Genomic DNA, 22,294 nt, shown 5'->3' on the forward strand with positions numbered 1-22,294 from the left:
GACAACACGCAGGGCTGGTCCGCCCCGCCCCGCGCGACACCGAAACCACGGGACAGAGCGGAATGACGCGGGTGGCGAGGAGGGCGTAGCACCAGCTCCCCAGGAGTTCGAGTCCCTCCTGAGCTAGGGGGGTGTGGCGCGTGGTTGCGGAGGCGACAAGACTGACGGCACAGTAGGGGCGGGGCAGCAGGATTCGGCCCCTTTCCGGGAGCCCTGAAGCCCTCTTAACACCGGAAGTTCCGGTTTCGGTAATGGAGGTCAGAGGTTAGCAGGAAGTCGATACGTGGCCGCCGCCTGTCCCCGCTGAGGAGGCGCAGCAGCCGGAGATGGCGACGGTGCTGAGCGCAGAGCGACTCGAGGTCTCTGTGGACGGCCTCACGCTAAGCCCGGACCCGGAGGAGCGGCCGGGTGCGGAGGGCGCCCCGCTGCTGCCTCCGCCGCTGCCGCCTCCTTCGCCTCCCGGGGCCGGCCGAGGCCTGGGCGCCGCCGGGAAGCAGCTGGAGCCTGGAGAGGCGGTGGCTGGGGGCGCGGCGGAGGAGGCGCGGTGGCTGGAGCAGCGCTGGGGCTTCGGCCTGGAGGAGCTGTACAGCCTGGCGCTGCGCTTCTTTAAAGGTGAGCCCAACGGGCCCCGCCGCCCCTACCCGGCCGCGGGAGCCCGGCCCGGGCTGCGGTCCCCAAGGAGGGCTGGACCCGTCTCACCCTCGCGGTGCCGGGCCGGGGCCACCGTAGTAGTGCTGCGTCCTTGCGGGCACCCGAAGTTTGTCACTACCTGCTTGGCCGCTGGGTCACGCCCCTGAGAGGCCTGAAACTTTGGTTTAGACGTCCGAGTCCCGCCTCAATGAGGTTACCGGGGGATTTTACCTGATTTACTTTCTCGGGTTTCCGTGAGCCAGGATGGAAGAATGAGGCTTCTCTCTCCCAGGGGATCCCATTCTGGGTTTTTTTTTTTAAACTATCGCATTCCTTTTTCTGTTTATTGTAGCTTGGCATATTACAACCCACCCATTTTTACTCTTTTGTTGGTTGTGGAAGAAGTCTTTCCGTAGGTTCCTACATGCCCTTTCCAGTTGTCTGGGGAACTGTTTACTGGAATAGGGTTTGATCACCGGGCAGTATTGATGTGGCAGAGAAGAGGAAGTATTAAGCTAACACATTCCCTCTGGCTTGTCAAACTCTAAAGAAAAGGGATGCCTGCTATGTCCTTAGTAACTTCTAGGTGAGCATTTTACCTTGTAAAGTATGTGACAAGAGTGAATTCTCTAAGGTTTAAAAGTGCCCTCTGTGCTTCTCACAGAATTGTAAAATATTTGTCTTAGAGCAAGATTGTGGTCTGTGGGTTTTTTTAATTGGGTGATTCACTTAAATGGTGGTGATACCAGTCACATGACCTTGTCAGTGGGAAAGACTGATGAGAAGCCCGTTAGTTTGATTCTTAGAGATATTTAGATCTCGTGTTGATTGGATGGGCAAGGAGAGACATCAGCAAGTGGTTGCTAGGTTCCCTATACATTCGAAAACAGCAAATTTATGACGTTTTCTCCAGAGGGAGTATCTTTTGGAGCACATATTTTACTAGCTGAAGTTGAGTAGTTCAGTGTAGTGGTACAGCCAAAGGTTACTTGCTTTTTCTCAAAATAAACTTTTAATTGTGCACACGAATGAAATCCTCTAATAAATTTTCCAGAACAGTTTTGATTATTCCATATTCATTGCACTTGGTGTTAAAAAGTTTACCCTTGAGCCTGACCAGGTGGTGGTGCAGTGGATAGAGCATCGGACGACCCAGCTTCAAAACCCCAGGGTCTCAGGCTTGAGCATAGGCTCACCAGCTTGAGCGCAGGGTCGCTGGTTTGAGCGTGGGATCATAGATGTGACCTCATGGTCCCTGGCTTGAGCAAGGGGTCACTTGCTCTGCTGTAGCTCCACCCACCCCCATCAAGGCACATATGAGAAAGCAATCACTAAACAACTAAGGACCTACAAGGAAGAATTGATGCTTCTCTCGTCTTTCTTCCTTCCTGTCTGTTCCTCTCTCTCTCTCTGTCTCTGTCAAAAAAAAAAAAAAGTGTACTCTTGAATAGTCAATTGTCATTGCCCTCTGTGCTCTACCAAGCTTGTGAAAGTGGAAATGGATAATGGGTTTTGGATCGCTTGACCCCTGAATTTAGTGTTTCCTGTAGTGGTGATATATTATCACATATAAAATTCTGGTGGTTTCTGCATAGTTCTTCTAACTATATTTTACCTTGTTGTTATTCTTAGAACTTATTTTTCCAGATTCAGTAAGGTTAAAGTATCTTGTAGCAGAAGTATATAGGAATAGAGAAGAGCCAACTTTTTTTTTTTTTTTTTTTTTTGTATTTTTCTGAAGTGAGAAGCAGGGAGGCAGAGACAGACTCCCACATGCGCCCAACTAGGATCCACCCGGCAAGCCCACTAGGGGGTGATGCTCTGCCCATCTCGGCAGTTGCTCCATTGCAATCGGAGCCATTCTAGCGCCTGAGGTGGAGGCCATGGATCCGTCCTCAGTGTCCGGGCCAACTTTGCTCCAATGGAGCCTTGGCTGCAGGAGGGGAATAGAGAGAGAGATAGAGGGTGGAGAAGCAGAGAAGCAGATGGGTACTTCTCCTGTGTGCCTGGTCAGGAATCGAACTCAGCACTTCCACACACCGGGCCGACACTCTACTGCTGAGCCGACCCACCAGGGTGAAAAGAACCAACTTTTAATCCTAGCTTTTAAAATAAAACGGATGATTTCATCTTCTGAGCCTGTCCGTGTGTGTGTGCGCGCGCGCGCGCGTGCGTGCGTGTGTGTGTGTGTGTGTGTGTGTGTGAGAGAGAGAGAGAGAGAATGTTTGTGAGACAGAGACAGACAAGAAGGGAGAGAGAGGAGAAGCATCAATTCTTCATTGCGGCACCTTAATGTTCATTGATTGTTTTCTCATATGTGCCTTGACTGGGGGATTACAGCAGACTGAGTAACCCCTTGCTCAAGCTGATGAGCTTTGCTCAAACCAGATGAGACCGCGCTCAAGCTGGCGACCTCGGGGTCTTGAACAAGGGTCCTCCAGGTCCCAGTCCAACGCTCTATCCACTGCGCTACCACCTGGTCAGGCTTCTGAGCCTGTCTTATTTGAATATCTTTGATAGATTAAAACACTATAATGTGCAGTAACCTTAGCATTGATTTGGAATCAGGAAGCCCTGGGTTCCATTTATTCTGTAAACTCCTAGACAATTACCTTTTCTGTTCCAGAATATGTTTCTATCCATGCATATATATGGAGCTGTATTAAATGAAATTTGATGCCTCGGATTTAAGGTTTAGTGATCTAAACCTAATTCTGTTTTGCTGATGGTAGGACTCCTAGGGGAACCTGTAATTTGAGAGCCTACTTATCAGCCATCTTAGAGGAAAAAGCTACATTATAGGAAGTGGGTGACTAATGTGTTGCTACCTTTGTTTTAATGTGTGAATTTTTCCAGTGAGTATTCCAGTGAGGCATTTTTATCAGTCTTGTAAGGACTTCTAATAGATCACTATTTTGTGGTTTTGTACTGGTGTCTCACAAGAATTAGAAATAGCACTATACTTTATCTTCTACTGTGGAATAACTATGAATCTTAAAAGGATGGATATCTTTTTCCATTGGAAATAACTTGAATTGGGAATTAGGTATCGTGTTTCTCATTCCATTCCTGTCACGGTGGTAGGTCAGTGACTGGAACCGATTATATCAACTACCTACACTTTTATTCTTATGAAGATAAAAGTAAAATAATAGATGAACTGTAGGCAAATGTAGGTTAACATTTCACCACTTAAACTTCAGACATTACTGAGTCCTTATGGATAAAGTTCCATATTAGGTTACCACTATAAATGAATCCTACATTCCCTTTTGCTATTAAGGAATTTAGAGGCCAAAGAAGGAGTTCAATACCCAGTAACAACTGCAGTGCACTATGGAGGATCCAGGGAGCAAATGCCATTGTGTGTGTGGGGGGGTGCCAATAGCCATGCCTGTGAAGGGCAAGGCATGTGTGTTTGGGAAATGGCAGATAGGAAGTAGTTTGGAGAGAGCGAGAGAGGAGAGTTGTCAGAACCGGGGACTGATCTGAATGTCATTGTAAGTAGCCTTTTTTTTTATTGCACAGTGAGGAACCATTGAAGGTGTTTAAAGGAAGGAACAAAGTTGCCCAATTCTAGTTTAGCAAGATTAAGCTGGTTTTCTTATCTCTGTGTAAAGCAGTACTAAATTGGTTGGCTTTATTATAGCCTTCATACATTTTGGATGGAGTTAACTTGGGGAGTTGTATTTTAGTTTTTAGAATTCTTAGGGGTGATTTTTTCCCCTTCTCTAACACTTTATTACCTCATCACATTAAGCTGGTAGAAGGTTAATTTAAAATTAATTTAAAATTGCAGACTAATAATTGCCACCAGTTATTGAGCAGATGTTCACTAAAAGGCAGGTACTATTTTGAGAGCTGTATATACACTATTTTGTTTAATCCTCCACAAACCCTTCAGTGAGGGTATTATCCTGATTTCTTAGTTGAGGAACTTGCCCCAGGCCACTCAGTTATTATTAGTAAGAGGCTGGGTCGGTTCTCAGGCTGTATGATTCCAAAGACAGTTCTTTCCACAACCAGAGATGAACAGCAATTAGAACTCTGGTTTCTGGTGGTGGTCTGAGGAAAATATTCTATTTTATTACTTATTGATTTTAGAGAAAGAGGAGAGAGAAAGGGTAGGTCAAGGAGTGGGAAGCAGCAACTCACAGTTGCTTCTCATATATGCCTCAAACCAGTGACCCTAGTGTTCCAGTTCAGTGCTTTATGCATTGCATTACCAAAGGTCAGTCTGAAGACAATATTTTAAAGTTATTACCCTGTTGCCTTATCACATCTTGGAACTTTTTTTTCCTTTTATTGAATTTATTGGAATGACATTGGTTAACAGAACTATATAAGTTTCAAGTATACGACTCAACAAAACATCATCTGCACCCTGCATCATGTGCCCTTCACCCAAAGTAAAGTCTTTTTCCATCCCTGTTTATCCCCCTTTTGCTTTTTTCTACCTCCCCCAATCCCCTTACCCTCTGGCTGCCACCATACTGTTTGTATATGTTTGTGTGTATGTGTTTGTTGTTGTACATATATATATTTTTTCTTAATCCTTTCACCTTGATTTTTTTATTTTTTTGGAGAGAGAGAGACACACACACACACACACAGACAAGGGAGAGATCCCACAATGATCCCAACTCAAGCCGGCCCCTCCGCGCTCAAGCTGGTGACCTCCGGGTTTTAAACCTGGGACCTTCGTGTCCTAGATCGATACTCGATCTTTTTTGCCACCACCTGTCAGGCAATCCTTTCACCTTTTTTCATCCAGTCTCGCAACACCCCTTCTGGAATTTATTTACTATATTTGCTTGGTCCTGGTGGTATAGCTCGATTGGTTCGAGTATCATCCCAAAGCGCAGAGGTTGCTGATTCGATCCCTGGTCAGGTCCCATACAGGAACAGATCGATATTTCTGTCTCGCTACTCCTCCACCCCCCACGCCCATAAAATCAATAAATAAAATATTTAAAAATAAACTTTTGAATACTCACAACTGTAAACCTACTTTTGCCCACCCCTGTGTGTGTGTGTGTGTGTGTGTGTGTGTGTGTGTGTGTGTCGGGGTGTGGGTGTGTTTTTAAAGATTTTATTTATTGATTTTTATGCCTGACCAGGTGGTGGCACAGTGGATAGAGTATTGGCCTGGGACACAGAGGACCCAAGTTCAAAGCCCAGGGGTTGTCAGCTTGAGTGAGGGGTCAAGGCACATATAAGAAAGCAATCAATGAATAACTAAGGTGCTGCAACAAAGAATTGATGCTTCTCATCTCTCTCCCTTCCTGTCTGTCTGTCCGTATCTGTCTCTTTCTCTCTCTGTCTCGCTCTCTGTCTCTCACAAAAAAAAGCTATTGATTTATAGAGAAAGAGGAAGGGAGAGGGAGAGAGAGAATGCGAGAAGCATCAATTCATGATTGCTTCACTTTAGTTATTCATTGATTGTTTCTCATATGTGCCTTGACTGGGCAAGCCCAGGGTTTCAAACCAGTGTTCCAGGTCGACACTATCTACTGTGCTACCATAGGTCAAGCTCTCGTGCTCTCTCTCTCTCTCTTTCTTTATATATATATATACATACATATATATATATGTATGTATGTATATATATATATATATATTACACACACACACACACACATTTTTGTAAGTGAGAGAAGGGGTGGCAGAGAGACAGAATCCTGCATGCACCCCAACCGGGATCCACCGGCAAGCCCACTAATGCTCTCCCCATCTGGGACCGTTGCTCCACTGAAACCAGAGCCATTTTTTAACGCCTGAGGTAGAGGCCATGGAGCCATCCTCAGCACCTGAGGCCAACTCACTTGAGCCGATCAAGCCATGGCTGCGGGAGGAGAATAGAGAGAGAAGGTGGAGAGTGGAGAAGTAGATGGTCACTTCTGTGTGCCCTGACTGGGAATCAACCAGGGACTTCCACACACTGGGCCGATGCTCTACCACTGAGCCAACCAGCCAGGGCTGACTCAAACTATTTTTTAATGTAAGTGGTTTTAATTAACATTTGCCCGAGGCCTCTCCTTTATTTACTACACATGCAGAAAATACACAAATTTTAAGTCTATAGCTTGATAAATTTTCACAAAGCAAACATACACTGGTGACCAACACACAGGAGGAGATAATGTTTACTTTTATCAGTTAACTAAAATGAGAGCTACCCTGGCTCAGTACTTAGGAAGTTGAGCTCTGGAGTCAACACTACCTGGGGTACTTACTCTAGTTTTTCCACTCAGTTGTTTAAATTCTGTGCCTTCCTTTACTCAAAAGGTTTTAAGAATTATAGGAAACTATATATATAAACTCATAGCACAGTATCTGGCAATTGGTATTCTGTGGCTGGAGAGATTACTGAAACTTATTACGGAGTGTGTTGACTTAATGGGGGAAAAAGTCAACTTTTATTAAGCACTTTGTACATGCTTGGCAGTTTCCAGTGTTTTATATTCATTGACTAAAATACTGCATTGTTTTATAAGTAGTATAAGAATATATCAATCAAGTTTTTTCTCAACCCAATATAGGAGAGATGTGGTTTTAATTTTAATATTTCTAAAAGATGAGCTTTATTCAAAGTACATTCTCTGTGAGACAATGGTATGATAAGGGCCATGAAAGAAATGGATTTGGTTAGTCTGCTATGATAGAAATATGGTATCCAGGATGGGGGTAGGGGGGATGGTCTTGCTCTCCTCTGCACAAATCAGGCAATCCCTGGCTGCTCCTTTCAGTTTGCAGCATCATCCTTTAGGGCAGGGGTCCCCAAACTTTTTACACAGGGGGCCAGTTCACTGTCCCTCAGACCGTTGGAGGGCCACCACATACAGTTCTCCTCTCACTGACCACCAATAAAAGAGGTGCCCCTTTCGGAAGTGCGGCAGGGGGCCGGATAAATGGCCTCAGGGGGCCGCATGTGGCCCCGGGCCTTAGTTTGGGGACGCCTGCTTTAGGGTTAAAGACAAAATGGAACTCATTCAGGAGAGAGCAATTTGTACAGTGTGGGAATTCAAATCCCTGCCCTCATTACCATAAAGGCTGCTCTTTAGCCAGTGTGTGCTCTATAGGCACTATATCAAGACTTTGGAGTGTGTTATTTCCAGCCCTAGCTAGAACCCCAAGGACAAGTTAGTATATCTCCCTTTTATTGATAACAACACTGAGGCTGGGGAAGGTTACCTAATTTGTCTTTGTTATATAGTTTGTAAATAGCGGAGCTGGAATTTAGTATGTAGGATTGATAAGGCTGTGGATGTTTGGCCTAGAGAATTAGAAAACTCAGAACATGATAGGTATTTTGTAGCCTTTTTGAAGTCTAATCTGTTAGTGTGTTTTATTTAATGCTGAGGATTTAGGAATAAATCCTGTAGATGGAGATGAGAGAGATCAACTCAGAAAAAAAAAGTGAAAATTACACTTATTTGATCAGTGGTTCCCAACCCCCGGGCCGCAGACCGGTACTGGGCCATGGGCCACTTGGTACTGGTCCACAGAGAAAGAATAAATAACTTACATTATTTCCGTTTTATTTATATTTGAGTCTGAAGGATGTTTTATTTTTAAAAAATGACCAGATTCCCTCTGTTACTTCCGACTAAGACTCACTCTTGACACTTGTCTCGGTCACGTGATACATTTATCTGTCCCACCCTAAAGACCGGTCCGTGAAAATATTTTCTGACGTTAAACCGGTCCGTGGCCCAAAAAAGGTTGGGGACCACTGTATTTGATGATGGAATAGACTGCTTTGGAGCAATGAATTACCATCACCAGAAAGTGTTCAAGCACAGATTAGCAGTTACTAGGTGGATATGCTTTGATTCTTTTTATCTACTACAGATTTTTTTTCTTTGTGATTACCATGAGGTTTATATAAAATATTTTATAGTTTTGCTAGTTTAAGTTCATAACTTCTGCAGCATGCAAAACTCTATACTTGTACTTCTCCCTCCTCAAAGTTTAGGTTACTGACATTACAGTTTACAACTTTATATTGTATATCCAATGACATTACTGGAGGTCAAGTAGATATGTAGGACAGATTTGAGCTTTGTGCAATTCAGTCACCTGTCTTTAATATCCTTTCCAACCCATATATTTTATGGCTTTAATTTCAGCAAATAAAGGCTAGAAAGGACATTAAAATAATTTGTTACATCTCTCTACCTTTACCTCCAGACTGAAGGGGAAAATACTATTTTTCCATGAACTTTATCAATTGAAGTGTGAAACTAGTAACTTGTGTATGATTAATTTCAGGTGTAAGGAACTTAATTTTAATCTTTCAGATCTTTGGACTTGGTAACTGATTATAATGCTGCTATCAAATTATTTATGCTGTCATATTAGAACTGTAAAGTTAAATAAATATTAAGTTAAGAACATAATTGAAGTTATTTATAGGGTTTTTTTGGTGTTTTTGTTTTGTTTTGCGCAACAGAGACAGAGAGGGCCAGATAGGGACAAACAGGAAGGGAGAGAAATGAGAAGCATCAAGTCTTTGTTGCGGCACCTTAGTTGTTCATTGATTGCTTTCTCATATGTACCTTGACCAGGGGGCCTACAGAAGAGTGAGTGACCCTTGCTTAAGCCAGCGACCTTGGGTTCAAGCCAGTGACCCCGTGCTGAAGCTGGTGAGCCCATGCTCAAGACGCAACCTTGGAGTTTCAAACCTGGGTCCTCTGCATCCCAGTCCAACGCTCTTATCCACTGTGCCACTGCCTGGTCAGGCTAGAAGCGATTTATACTTTTAATTGCTTGGGAAAATGTGTTTTATGTATTGTTTTGGTTTCTATTGCTCCTATAACAAATTACCAGTGGCTTACTTAAAACAAAGAACACTTCTTCTTACAACTGTTGGGGTCAGAAGTTCAAAAGCGGTCCCATAATATAGACATATATAGACAAGCAATCCTAAGAGAGAAATTCATAGCATTACAGGCCTACCTAAGAAACAAGGAAAATCTCGAACTATCTAACTTTATACTTAAAGGAACCAGGAAAAAAAACAACAACAAAGCCCAAACTGAGCAGAAAAAAGGTAATAAAGATCAGAACAGAAATAAAATGTAAAACACAATGCTTCACCTGACCAGTGGTTGCTCAGTGGATAGAGGTCACTGGGTTGAGCAAGGGGTCACTGGCTTGGCTTGAGCCTCCCCTCTGCTCCCTCTTGGTCAGGGTGCATTTGACAGTCAATCAATGAACAACTAAAGTGATGTAGCTACAAATTGATACTTCTTAATTTCTCTCCCTTCCTGACTCTCTCTCTTTAAAAAAAAACCATAATAATAATAATAATAAACAAGGTTTCTTAGACTCAAAACCAAAGCTCCCGTTTTTATCTAGATTCAGCTTTTAAAGAACCTAGAACCTGGCCCTGGCCTATTGGCTCAGTGGTGGAGCGTCAGCCTGATGTGCAGGAGTCCCGGGTTCGATTCCCGGCCAGGGCACACAGGAAAAGCGCCCATCTGCTTCTCCACCCCTCCCCTCTCCTTCCTCTCTGTCTCTCTCTTCCCCTCCCACAGCCAAGGCTCCATGGGAGCAAAGTTGGCCCAGGTGCTGAGGATGGCTCTGTGGCCTCTGCCTCAGGCGCTATAGTGGCTCTGGTTGCAGCAGAGCAATGTCCCAGATGGGCAGAGCATCGCCCCCTGGTGGGTGTGTCAGGTGGATCCCGGTCGGGCGCATGCGGGAGTCTGTCTGTCTGCCTCCCCATTTCCAACTTCAGAAAAAAAAAAAAAAGAACCAAGAACCTTGAATTTCTGAACCTTTCACTAAATTGGCTTCCTTACTCTTTCTAGTGGGGTTTCATTGAGGATCAGAGGTAATTGTGTATGTTCAATCCACCATGTTTAACTGGAAGTTTTATGTGTGTGTGTGTTTTCTTTTTATTATATTTGAATTTTTTTGAATATTTGGTTATTCTTGACTACTTCCTCTAGTCCAGGGTCAGCAAACTTGTCCTGTAAAACAGCCAGACAGTAAATATTTTAGGCCTTAAGAACTGCATATGGTCTGTTCACAGCCTTTGTTTTTATTTATTTGGGTTTGTTTTTTAGTGGTTTTACAACTCTTAAGTAACATAAAACCATTCTTAGATCACAGGCCTCGAAAAGATAGCTCTAGGCAGAGTTGGTCCAGTTTGCCAGCTTTAGTCTGTCCCCTTTAAGTAAAACAGATTTTTAACCTGACTTGTATTGGTCTTCAATTTTATGGAAAATAAATTTTTTTTAAAAAAAAGGTTGCTGGACAGATGCCAACAAGTGAGTCCTTTCAGTCAGTTCAGTTGAGAATGGCTTTATAGTCAGACACTCTTCTGGATTGTAGGGATAGTCACTTTCTATTTATCATTGATGTCTTTTTACACACGTGTTCCTGAAAAATAGCTCTGCAGCTTCTTTCCAAGCCTAATTTATGTTTGTCTTTTAGGTTGCTATAGAAAGCAGAATTATAAAATTGATTGAATTGAATAACTTTGTGATAATTAACTCCATGAGTACAGGAACCTAGGATGATGCCTGTATTATTCCTTTCTGTCAGGACTGAAAGAGAACTCTCTTTTGGAATAGAGCCCTGTTTAAAGAATTTGGAGTATTAGCAAGGCTTTTTTTCCCCTTCTATTTATGCAATTAATAGTAGCTGCAACTTTTTTCTTGCTATGTTTAATGCCTGTGAAACTAGAAATAATTTAGAATAAAATTATTCTCATCTAACTAAAAGAATTGAACAAAACAAACCCTTGTGTGATGTGTAAACCAGAACCATCTGAAAATTAAGAGAAGTGACATTTTTGTAATACTATAATAGTCTGCCTAGTGATGCAGATTGTGAAGTTTTCATTTTCTGTTTTATTTTTAATTTTTATTTATTTTTAGGGGCGGGGAGATATCAACCTCTTGTTCTACTACTCATTAATGCATTCATTGACTGATTCTTGCATGTGCCCCAACCAGGGACTGAACCCACCAGTGTTGGTGTATCAGGATGACAGTCTAACCACCTGAGCTGCTGAGCCAGGGCTGTGTTTTGTGGTGTTTTTTTGTTTTGTTTTGTTTTTAAGTTTAGAATGTCAATACAATGAGGGCTGCCCTGTACTAAAGGTGGTTGGTATCATTAGCACACATATTCCTGGGTATTTTATATTCCTCAGGAGAGACTTATTAACTTTGTTTCAAAGGCTGAAAGATAAGTTACCTTGAAGTTTTTTAAAAAGTACATATGCATATTGAAGAAAATTTGGAAAAATAAAAAATGAATTTAAAAAATCTATAATTTGGTATTTGTGAAATAATGTTTAATATTAATGTTTTCTATTTTCCTTTTCTCTTTAATGTGAGAAAATTTGATCCCCAAATAGAATATAATGATTAATTTGAAGATTCAGTAATAGGATTTAAAGGAAGGATTATAGAGCAATTCTTAAGACTAACAAGTACGTAAATGATTCTGTGGAAATGCCGGTAGAATTCACAAGAATGGATGTACTGTTTTGCTCATTTTAACAGAAATTGACCTGTAACATCAGTGTTGTCTTTAGTGAGATTTATTAGTTGTGCTTTTGTGATGAGTGTCTGTGAACAAAGTATAATGCCAAGTGTTGGCGTTCATGGTGTTGAACAGATTTGACTGCTTGGATCATAACTAACACTTAGATATATTTTCTTCTTTTGAAAAATTCTTTATGGATTGGCAGTATATTCTTAGTTCTGTCAGGTGTAAAAAGGGCAGATGATAAAATGATATCCTAAAATCCTGATTTTTTTTTTTTTTTTTTTTGTATTTTTCTGAAGCCGGAAACGGGGAGGCAGTCAGACTCCCGCGTGCACCCGCCCAGGATCCACCTGGCATGCCCACCAGGGGGCGATGCTCTGCCTATCTGGGGCATCCAAAGCCATTCTATCGCCTGAGGCAGAGGCTACAGAGCCATCCTCAGCACCCGGGTCAACTTGGCTCCAATGGAGCCTTGGCTGCGGGAGGGGAAGAGAGAGACAGAGAGGAAGGAGAGGGGGAGCGGTGGAGAAGCAGATGGGCGCTTTTCCTGAGTGCCCTGGCCGGGAATCGAACCCGGGACTCCTGCACGCCAGGCCGACGCTCTACCACTGAGCCAACCGACCAAGGCCTAATGTTGTTTGATCAGTAGCAAAGACAGGTGGGGATCTACCGGTCACTGGATTGTTTCAATTTTTATTAAATAAAAAGGTCAGTGTCACACTTTTGTCTTTTTTAAAAAAATACTATTTTTGAGTTTGTTCTTGTTGAAAAAATATTCAGATAAATAACCCAGCATCAACCTGGAATGCTGAGGTCGCAGGTTCAAAACCCAGGGCTTGCCCAGTCAAGGCACATATGACAAGCAAGCAAGGAACAACTAAAGTGAAGTAACTATGAGTTGATAGTTCTCACTCTCCCCTTTTCTGTAAAGTCAGTAAGTAAAGTCTCCCCCCCCCAAAAAAAAAAGATTCAGATAAATAGAAATATATATATAAATGGGAAACTACTCTTCAGTCCCCACCCGCTGATTTGGCAGTCACTTCCCCAGAGGCAGTACCTCTTAACAGTTCAGTTCTACACATTTTCCTTTGAAAATATTGAAATATTGCAACTAAGGTTTAAATTCTCTTTGATAACCACTCCTAATCATAGTCTCCTCCCATTTTCTCATTTTCATTTATTTAGTGTGACTTTTTAGATCTTTTTCTTTGCTTTTATATTTATGTAAATGTATCTATCAAATATATATTTACTGCACATTGTATTTCATCAGTTAGACTTAGTTTTATTTTATGTACTATTAAGAAAGGAAAACTGTCCATTATAACCGTAAAATATCATAGATTGTAATACCCAGTCTGATTGTAGAGATGTAAAATTGATGAAATACGTTTTGTGTACTATGATTATATTTTATTTTCTGCAGCTTGCTTTTTTCACTTAGCAATATTTTCTTTACGTGTTTCATTTATGCCACAGTCAGAATATACCGGTTTATTTAGCTACTCCTTTGGTGATGAACTTCTTAAGTTCACAGTAACAAGCAAACAGTACCGCAGTGACTATCCTTATGTCTGCCTCCTTCTGTGTATTTGTAAGTGCTTATCAAGGGGAGATAATGAGAATTGGAATTACTGGATCATAGAGCATGCACATTTATAGTTTTGAAATATATTGCCAAATTGCCCTCTAGGATAACTATAACAGTTCATACTTTCAACACTAATATGTGAGAGTGGGTGCTTCAGATAATTGTTATTTAACTTTTTTTAACCTATCGGACAGCAGATGGAGGTCTTGGTATTTAATGGTTTCAGTTTCCAATTCCTTGATTAGTGAGGTTGAGTATCTTGGAATAGTTTTCTCAGTTTCCTGAGTTATAACCTTAAACCCATATTCTTCTGTCAACGTCAGTGATTTTATTTTGATGATTGTGTGTACATGCATGAAATTTGTAAGCGGTATATACTACTTACTACCGTATCTCTTTTTTTTTTTTTTTTTGAAATTTGGAATTAGCCCTGGCCTGATAGCTTGCTTGCTTAGAGTATCGTTCTAGGTCACACAGGTTGCTGGTTCAATCCCGGTCAGGGCACATACAGGAATAGATTGATGTTCCTGTCTCACTCTCACCCCCTAAAAATATAATAAATAAAAATTAAGCCTGACCTGTGGTGGCACAGAGGATAAAGCGTTGGCCTGGAATGTTGAGGTCACTGGTTTGAAACCCTGGGCTTCCTTGGTCAAGGCACATATGGGAGTTGATGCTTCCTGCTCTTCCCCTCTCTCTCTCTCTCTCTCTCTCTCTCTCTCTCTCTCTCCTGTCTCTAAAAATGAATAAATAAAATCTAAAAAAATAAAGAAAAAATAAGTTGAAATTAACCAACCAGTAATTAATGCTACCTAACTTATCAAAGAAGCAGAACTATTCTCTAGGGATTTCCCATTTTATCAGTACCCGGTTTCACACTACATTTGAATGTTGGTGGTAGTTAACACTTTACAAGTCAAACTAGCAGAGCTAACCATAACATGAAGAAAGGAAAGGATCGAATAGTTATTACTAATAATAATACCTATTACCTCTGAAGTAGCTGTAGACTCCTTTATTTATTTATTTATTTATTTATTTAAAATATTTGTGGCACAGTGAGTCAGAGAGAGGGACAGACAGGAAGGGAGAGAGATGAGAAACATCAATTCTTTGTTGCAGCTCCTTAGTTGTTCATTGATTGATTTCTCATATGAGCCTTGAGGGAGGGGGGACTACAGCAGACTGAGTGACCCCTTGCTCGAGCCAGCGACCTTGGGCTCAAGCTGGTGAGCCTTGTTCAAACCAGATGAGCCCGTGCTCAAGGTGGCAACCTCGGGGTCTGGAACCTGGGTCCTCCACGTCCCAGTCCGGGGCTCTATCCATTGTGTCACCACCTGGTCAGGCGACTCCTTACTTTATTGATGAATAACTTTTCAAAGTGTGTGTGTGTGTATGATCATATTAAAAGTGATTGATCCAATTATTTTTTTAAAAAACTTAAAAAGTGATCGTTGAACGTGTTTAATGGGTGTAAAAGATGTCAGTGGTACACCTGTGTGTGTGTGCCTGACTGTAGCTTAACAGATTAGTTTCTCTGTAGTAGTTTTAAACTAAATATTGGTACTTAACTTCATTTTTAAAAATTTTTTTCATTGATTTAGAGTGAGAGAGAGAAAGAGAAACATCAACTTGTTCCACTTAGTTTTTCCACTTAGTTGTGTACTCATTGGTTGCTTCTTGTATGTGCCCTGGACAGGGATGGAACCAGCAATCTCAGTACACTGTGACAGTGCTCTATCCACTGAGTAACCTGGCCAGTGCTCCTCTCGGTGTGCCAAGGTCATGGGTTTCATTTTTGGTCAGGGCACGTATGAGAAGTGATCAATGAGTACACAACTAAATGGAACAACTAAGTTCATTTAGTTGAACTTTCCCCCTTCTCCCTCTCTCCCCCTCTTTCCTCTCTCTCCCCCTCTTTCCTCTCTTTCCCCCCCTTTCCCTCTCTTTCCCCCTCTCTCCTTTCTTCCCCTGCCCCTCCCCCTCCCCCCTCTCATTTCTTCCCTCTCTTCCTTTCTCCCTCTTTCTCTCAATTGATGGGGGAAATTTTCAATTCAGCATAAAGGCTATTAAAATTTAGTATTTGAAAAAACTCTCACTATAGTAGTGTTTCTGTCACAGGCAGTTTGTGACATACCTTATAGCAAAACTTCAGCATACAGTGCTGAAAATTATATATTATTCCAGTACTAATTATTTTTTTTGTTTTTCTTTTCTAACAGAAAAAGATGGCAAAGCGTTTCATCCAACTTATGAAGAAAAATTGAAGCTTGTAGCACTGCATAAGCAGGTTCTTATGGGTCCGTATAATCCAGACACTTGTCCTGAGGTTGGATTCTTTGATGTGTTGGGGAATGACAGGAGGTAAAACAGTGTTTTGTTGTATAATTAATGTAATGAGAAATGTGTGGAAATGGTACAAAGTAAATTGATTAAGAAGTAAATAGCTGGTTCATTAGTTTAGAACTGAAACAAACGTTTTTGCTTACTGCTTCTGGAGCCTCCCGATGTTTATCTGTTTTTGGCTTGGGGATGTTTATAGCTAAATATTGTGGAAGGAGTTTATTCATCTGATTATGAACTAAGACAAGTGCAGCTTCATTTGAGTCTTCTTAATACCATAAAAGCAGCTATTTAAAATATGTAGTAATTGATTCCCTTATTGGCACATATAGAGAGCTTTGACAAAAAAGAATATGTTGACTATTTTATTCACTGAAAGCTAAAGTATAAGTAAAACAGAACTTACCTACATTTTTGCTCTATAGAAATTATCAGCAATTGGTTAAATTGTAGTTTGTGAAGTAAGTTTGGATAGTACGTGGTATACCTAATTTAGTAAGTCAGTACATGGCGTTGACACTGAAGTTTTGAGCCTTTTGATTATAGTACAGTAATTCTTCATTTTAGTTATGATTAAGAATTGTTCATATTTAGGTTTCAGTGAAATCAAATTCTCATTTTCTTAAGAAAATAGGTAACTTTTCTTGTTATTCCTTACAGGAGAGAATGGGCAGCCCTGGGAAGTATGTCTAAAGAGGATGCCATGGTAGAGTTTGTCAAGCTTCTGAATAGGTGTTGCCATCTCTTTTCAACATATGTTGTATCCCACAAAATAGAGAAGGAAGAGCAAGAAAAAAAAAGGTGAAGTTTGAGGACACAGAACACTTTTATCCTTTTATAGCCCAGTATACTGATGCTTTTGCTTTATGGAGTGTTCTAGATCAGGTATCTAACTTCCCTAGGATCCCCAGTGATGACAACTGCTCAGATGCCCTGATGTGGGCAGATATTTATGAGTTTTGGGGGAGGGGAGCTTGCTGCCTCTGTCTGGCTATACCACCCATCCATTATGGCAGCATTCCTTTTGTGTCGTTACTCTAAATTTAGAGCAAGCACCATACATTTAACCACCCTCTCCTCCTAATCTCTGGTCTGAGACACCCTTTGCTGCTATCTCCCTCAAGTTTCTAGAATATTCATACTCTGTATCATGGTTATCAATTGCACTACATAGTAGGCCTTATATAGATATTCCCTATTGGTATTGGCCTCCAGATGCCTTATTCATTATTTCCAGAGGCTGAAGGGGGAGCTGCTGAATGTGCTGTTTATATTTATGGGATTCTCTGTCATGGTTTTGAACACAGCAGAATTACAGTTAGCATCTTATTTATCTAGAGGTTATATTTTCTCTTTTCTTTTTTTCCTGTCTTTCTTGCCTGTCTTTTCTTTTTTTTTCTTTTCTTTGTGTCTTCTGAGAGGAGGGGAGATAGAGAGACAGACTCCAGCATGCACCTTGACCAGAATCAATCTGTCAACTCCCATCTGGGGCCAATGCTTTGCCCATCTGGGGCCGCTGGCAATCAAACCATTTTTAGTGCCTAATGTGGAGGCTCAGCAGAGCCATCCTCAGCATCTGGGGCCAATGCGCTTGAATCAATTGAATCATGTCTGCGGGAGGGGAAGGGGGAGGGAAAGTGGTGGAGAAGTAGGTGGTCACTTCTCCTGTGTACCATGACTGGGAATCGAACCTGGGACTTCCACACACCTGATTGACACTCTCCTGATGAGCCAACTGGCCAGGGCCTGGTGGTTATATTTTCAGTGACTTTGACTAAATTTTCTATGTAATAAAAATGATGCTATAAAACCAATTTTTTCCCCAGATTATATTACACTTACTTTAGAAACAGTTGATTATCTGAAATCTCACCTTAACCGGATTGGAAATAATAGATGAAAGAGAAAAATAGCCTGATATGAGGGAGAAGCCAGAAGCCATGAAAAGTAGACAAAAGAATTAAAGAAGTGTGGCAGTCAGGGACCATTTAATGTAAGGGTAAACTTCTCCATCACTGTATTATGACACATATTTTTTATGTTTGTAGTTGTAATAACTCCTAAGTCATCAAAAGACAGGGCACTAGATATAATTTATTCCTGTTTAAGAGGATAGGAAGTATCTTAATATATTTTCAAAAGTTATTTTTAAAGTTCCTTTTTATTTTTTTATTTGAATTTTAAAATTTTTATTTATTGATTTTAGCAAGAGAGGAAGGGAGGGAAAGAGATAGGAACAGCTATCTTTTCCTGCATGTGCCCTGACCAGGGATCAAACTGGCAACCCCTGTTCTTTGAGACAAGTCTCTAACTAACTGAACTATTCAGTCAGGGCTTCAAGTAGTTCCTTTTTTTTTTTTTTTTTTTTCTTTCATTTTTCCGAAGCTGGAAACGGGGAGGCAGTAAGACAGACTCCCGCATGCGCCTGACCGGGATCCACACAGCATGCCCACCAGGGAGCAATGTTCTGCCCCTCTGGGGGGTCGCTCTGTTGCATCCAGAGCCATTCTAGCGCCTGAGGCAGAGGCCACAGAGCCATCCCCAGCGCCCGGGCCATCTTTGCTCCAATGGAGCCTTGGCTGCGGGAGGGGAAGAGAGAGACAGAGAGGAAGGAGAGGGGAAGGGGTGGAGAAGCAGATGGGCGCTTCTCCTGTGTGCCCTGGCCAGGAATCGAACCCGGGACTCCTGCATGCCAGGCCGACACTCTACCGCTGAGCCAACCAGCCAGGGCTCAAGTTCCTTTTTAATGATAAATGGAATATATAAATTACTATTCAACATATAAAACTGAATTTTTAAAAAAATATATACTTCTGTCGTGAGATGAAGTTTATATAGAATTCTTTTAAAGCAGTTAAAGACTAGACTTCCTCTATCCTAAAGCTGAAGCTCTGGCTTGTGGAACATCTTGCCCTGTGTACTAGCTGTGAAACATTAAAAGTAGGTCATGGTATTACTATATTTTGAACCTTGGCTGTTATCAAGGGTGTTGTTAATTACTTAATGAGAGTTTGGGGGGGAAAGGAGGGTAACCCACAAGCTCGTGATAGGACCAAGAAATAGTGTCTTCAACTGGCTGGATAGCTCGGTTGGGTAGAGCATTGTCTCCAAGCACAGGTGTTGCCGGTTCAATCTAGGTCAGGGCATATACAAGAACAGATTGATGTTTTTGTCTGTCTCTCTTTCTCTGTCCGTCCATTCCCCATTCTCTCTCTGAAATCAATTTATAAAAAGAAAAAATAGCCTGGCCTGTGGTGGCACAGTGGATCAAGCGTCGACCTGGAATGCTGAGATCACTGGTTCAAAATCCTGGGCTTGCCTGGTCAAGGCACATTTGGGAGTTGATGCTTCCTGCTCCCCTCCCCCCTTCTCTCTCTCTCTCTCTCTCTCTCTCTCCCCCCCCCTGTAAAATGAATGAATGAATAAATAAATAAATACATAAATAAAAATAAAAATCTTCTAAAAAAAAGAAAAGAAATAGTGTCTTTTCTGATAATCCTCAGAAACCTCTTTCATCCTAGCTCCAGCCTCCCTGGACTCTGCACTGCACTTTGGCATGAATGGCAGCTGTTTCTAGAGCCGAGTCTCTCCTCCCTTAGGTAGGGGGGTGAGGGGGGAGACCTTGAAAAGGGCTGCACCCTGATTTCCAAGTATGCTTTTCTTTATTACACTAAAAGGTTCACAGTTATTTTTAATTTCAGAAATAATACATAAATGTATACAGTATAAATTATTGCCATATATGAAGCCCAAACTGAAAACCTTCCTTCCCACCTTTCCTTTAATCTCAATCTTCTCTCCATAGGTCATTGACACGTGTAAGATGTGTTTTTCCAGACCTTTTTCTGTGTCTTTACCTGCTTTTTACATTAAATATGTTTAATGTCTTGACATATTAGACCATTTCTAGCTTTCTCTTATGGCTGCATGGCATTTCAGCGTGGATCATTCATTTCTCTATGAATCTGTTGACTGCTTATTCTTTCCAGCACAGTGTTAAGCCCGGAGAAGGTAGTGGTGTGAGATAGGCTGTTTCTGCCCTTATGTAGCATGTACTTTCATGGGAAAGGCAGATGTATTGCTGAATGTATCACACAACTTTAATTGCAATTACAGCAAGTAGCGTGAAGGAAAAGCTTGTGGTGCTGTGAGCATATATTAGAGGGAAACCTTAGGGCAGGGGTCCCCAAACTACGGCCCGTGGGCCACATGCGGCCCCCTGAGGCCATTCATCCGGCCCCCGCTGCACTTCCAGAAGGGGCACCTCTTTCATTGGTGGTCAGTGAGAGGAGCATATTGACCATCTCATTAGCCAAAAGCAGGCCCATAGTTCCCATTGAAATACTGGTCAGTTTGTTGATTTAAATTTACTTGTTCTTTATTTTAAATATTGTATTTGTTACCGTTTTGTTTTTTTACTTTAAAATAAGATATGTGCAGTGTGCATAGGGATTTTTCTATAGTTTTTTTTTATAGTCCGGCTCTCCAACGATCTGAGGGACAGTGAACTGGCCCCCTGTGTAAAAAGTTTGGGGACCCCTGCCTTAGGGCATGGGTGCATCAGCATGATTGGAGTTGTATCTTACTGATGGACACCTTTTTCTATTGCTGTGCAACAGTAATTCTTGCCCTGATCTTGTATATTGTATGATTAACTCTATATGATAAGTATACATTTGAGATTTTGATAATAATATCACATGGTTCTCAGAAAAAAGTTATGTCAGTTTTCACTGTGAAATGAAGTCTTGAGTGATTTTTAAGCAGGATTCTTTGTATAGGACTCATTCACTCTGTCCTGTGTTTGTAGGAAGGAAGAGGAGGAGCGAAGGCGGCGTGAAGAGGAAGAGAGAGAACGCCTGCAAAAGGAGGAAGAGAAACGCAGGAGAGAAGAAGAAGAAAGGCTCAGACGGGAGGAAGAGGAGAGGAGGCGACTAGAAGAAGAGAGACTTCGGTTGGAGCAGCAAAAGTGAGCTTGTCCTGTGGCTTATGTGTATGAGTGGGAAGTGTGCTGCCACACTGCTGGGACCTGATTCTTGACCACGTGTGCCTTAGAATAACTTCTGATTTGTGTAACTGAGAGGTAGACCAATAGTAGCTACTTGCCATTTATACTAATGATACGTTACCAAAGAGGACCTCATCTTAAGCATCGCCGGGTTGCAAAGAGAATATGAGTGTACTGGAAGAGTTTGGGACTCGCTCCCAGAGCGCAGGGACTTAGAACAGGTCCTGAGGTAGCTTGTGTGCTCCCTGCCTCCAAGTCCACGTGATCTCTTGTCTTTGCTTCTCAGCTTATGTCTCAGTCTCAGTCTTCCTGTTCTCTGCAAAATGTCGCTGTCACTTTGGCATACATGGGCTAGTCCAGCCTAGATTTAGGTGCCTTTTGTTTTCATGCATCTGACCAAGACTGGTTGGAATCTGAGAGACCTGGTTTCAGAATCCCTGGCCAGGGAATCTAGTTGGTTTAGCCCATGTTGGGTGTCCTCTAGTACAGGACTTAGGAGCTAAAACTGTTTCTTAGTAAGGGCTGGGAGAGCAACTGTTTCAGAAGCTACTGGTTTTTCAAGAGGGAGCTACAGATATAAGGAGGAAGGGACTGACACCCATAAAACACAGAAGAGGTACTGGGGTCCTAGGGGTGGTATGGTAAATGGATTAAACCAGAGAACATTAGAGTCCTTGGATTTTTCCTCATTATTTCTGAGTTGTTCCTCAGAAAAGCTTCCAACCAGCCCAGGACCTCATTTTGCTTTGGAGAGAGATTATGACTACTACCCTCATGGGGAGCGGGTGTTATGCTCTGTTCAGGAGTCTGTGAGACTTTGCGTTGTTATTTATCTATTAATAGATGGCTTTGAGATCTCCTAAGTTGGTTATATAACTTAAGCATGTGGTTCCTCGGTGCCAAAAAATAGGGTTGTAATAGTTTACAGAAATTAGTATCTTTAAAACCAAGCATGCCAGATATTATTTTCAATGTTCCTTTTTAAGGCTGGCTTTAAATTAAATGCCAAGGACCCTCAAATTTTCACTAGCTTTATTTATACTTACCAGGGCCACCTATAATGTCTTTTAGCTCTTCTGCCTCTTACTGCTTTTCATGTGTTCGGTAGGGAAGCTATGGCCCACAGCTGACTGCCTGAGATGGCAGTCCATCCTCTTGCAGCATCATGGTTAGAATACTTGGGCTGGAGCCAGTCCACCTAGGCTAAGTCCTGACTC

General features: G+C 41.9%; 1 protein-coding gene and 1 non-coding gene across 3 annotated transcripts in view; both read left to right on the forward strand.

Annotated features, from left to right (window-relative positions):
• Positions 1-263: 263 nt before the first annotated feature.
• Positions 264-22,294, forward strand: part of ACBD3 (acyl-CoA binding domain containing 3) — a 37,375-nt gene continuing 15,344 nt past the window's right edge. For both annotated transcript variants that reach the window (XM_066237332.1, XM_066237342.1), the window contains exons 1-4: positions 264-612; positions 15,949-16,090; positions 16,730-16,870; positions 20,880-21,038. In XM_066237332.1, coding sequence (XP_066093429.1) covers positions 327-612; positions 15,949-16,090; positions 16,730-16,870; positions 20,880-21,038 — 728 coding nt within the window. In that variant the 5' untranslated portion in view covers positions 264-326. The remainder of the gene's footprint in view (positions 613-15,948; positions 16,091-16,729; positions 16,871-20,879; positions 21,039-22,294) is intronic.
• TRNAI-GAU (transfer RNA isoleucine (anticodon GAU)) lies at positions 10,022-10,097 on the forward strand. Its single transcript has one exon. It is a non-coding gene; the product is annotated as a tRNA-Ile (tRNA).

Source organism: Saccopteryx bilineata, chromosome 1 (assembly GCF_036850765.1).
Source record: "Saccopteryx bilineata isolate mSacBil1 chromosome 1, mSacBil1_pri_phased_curated, whole genome shotgun sequence".
Taxonomy (NCBI): Eukaryota; Metazoa; Chordata; class Mammalia; order Chiroptera; family Emballonuridae; genus Saccopteryx; species Saccopteryx bilineata.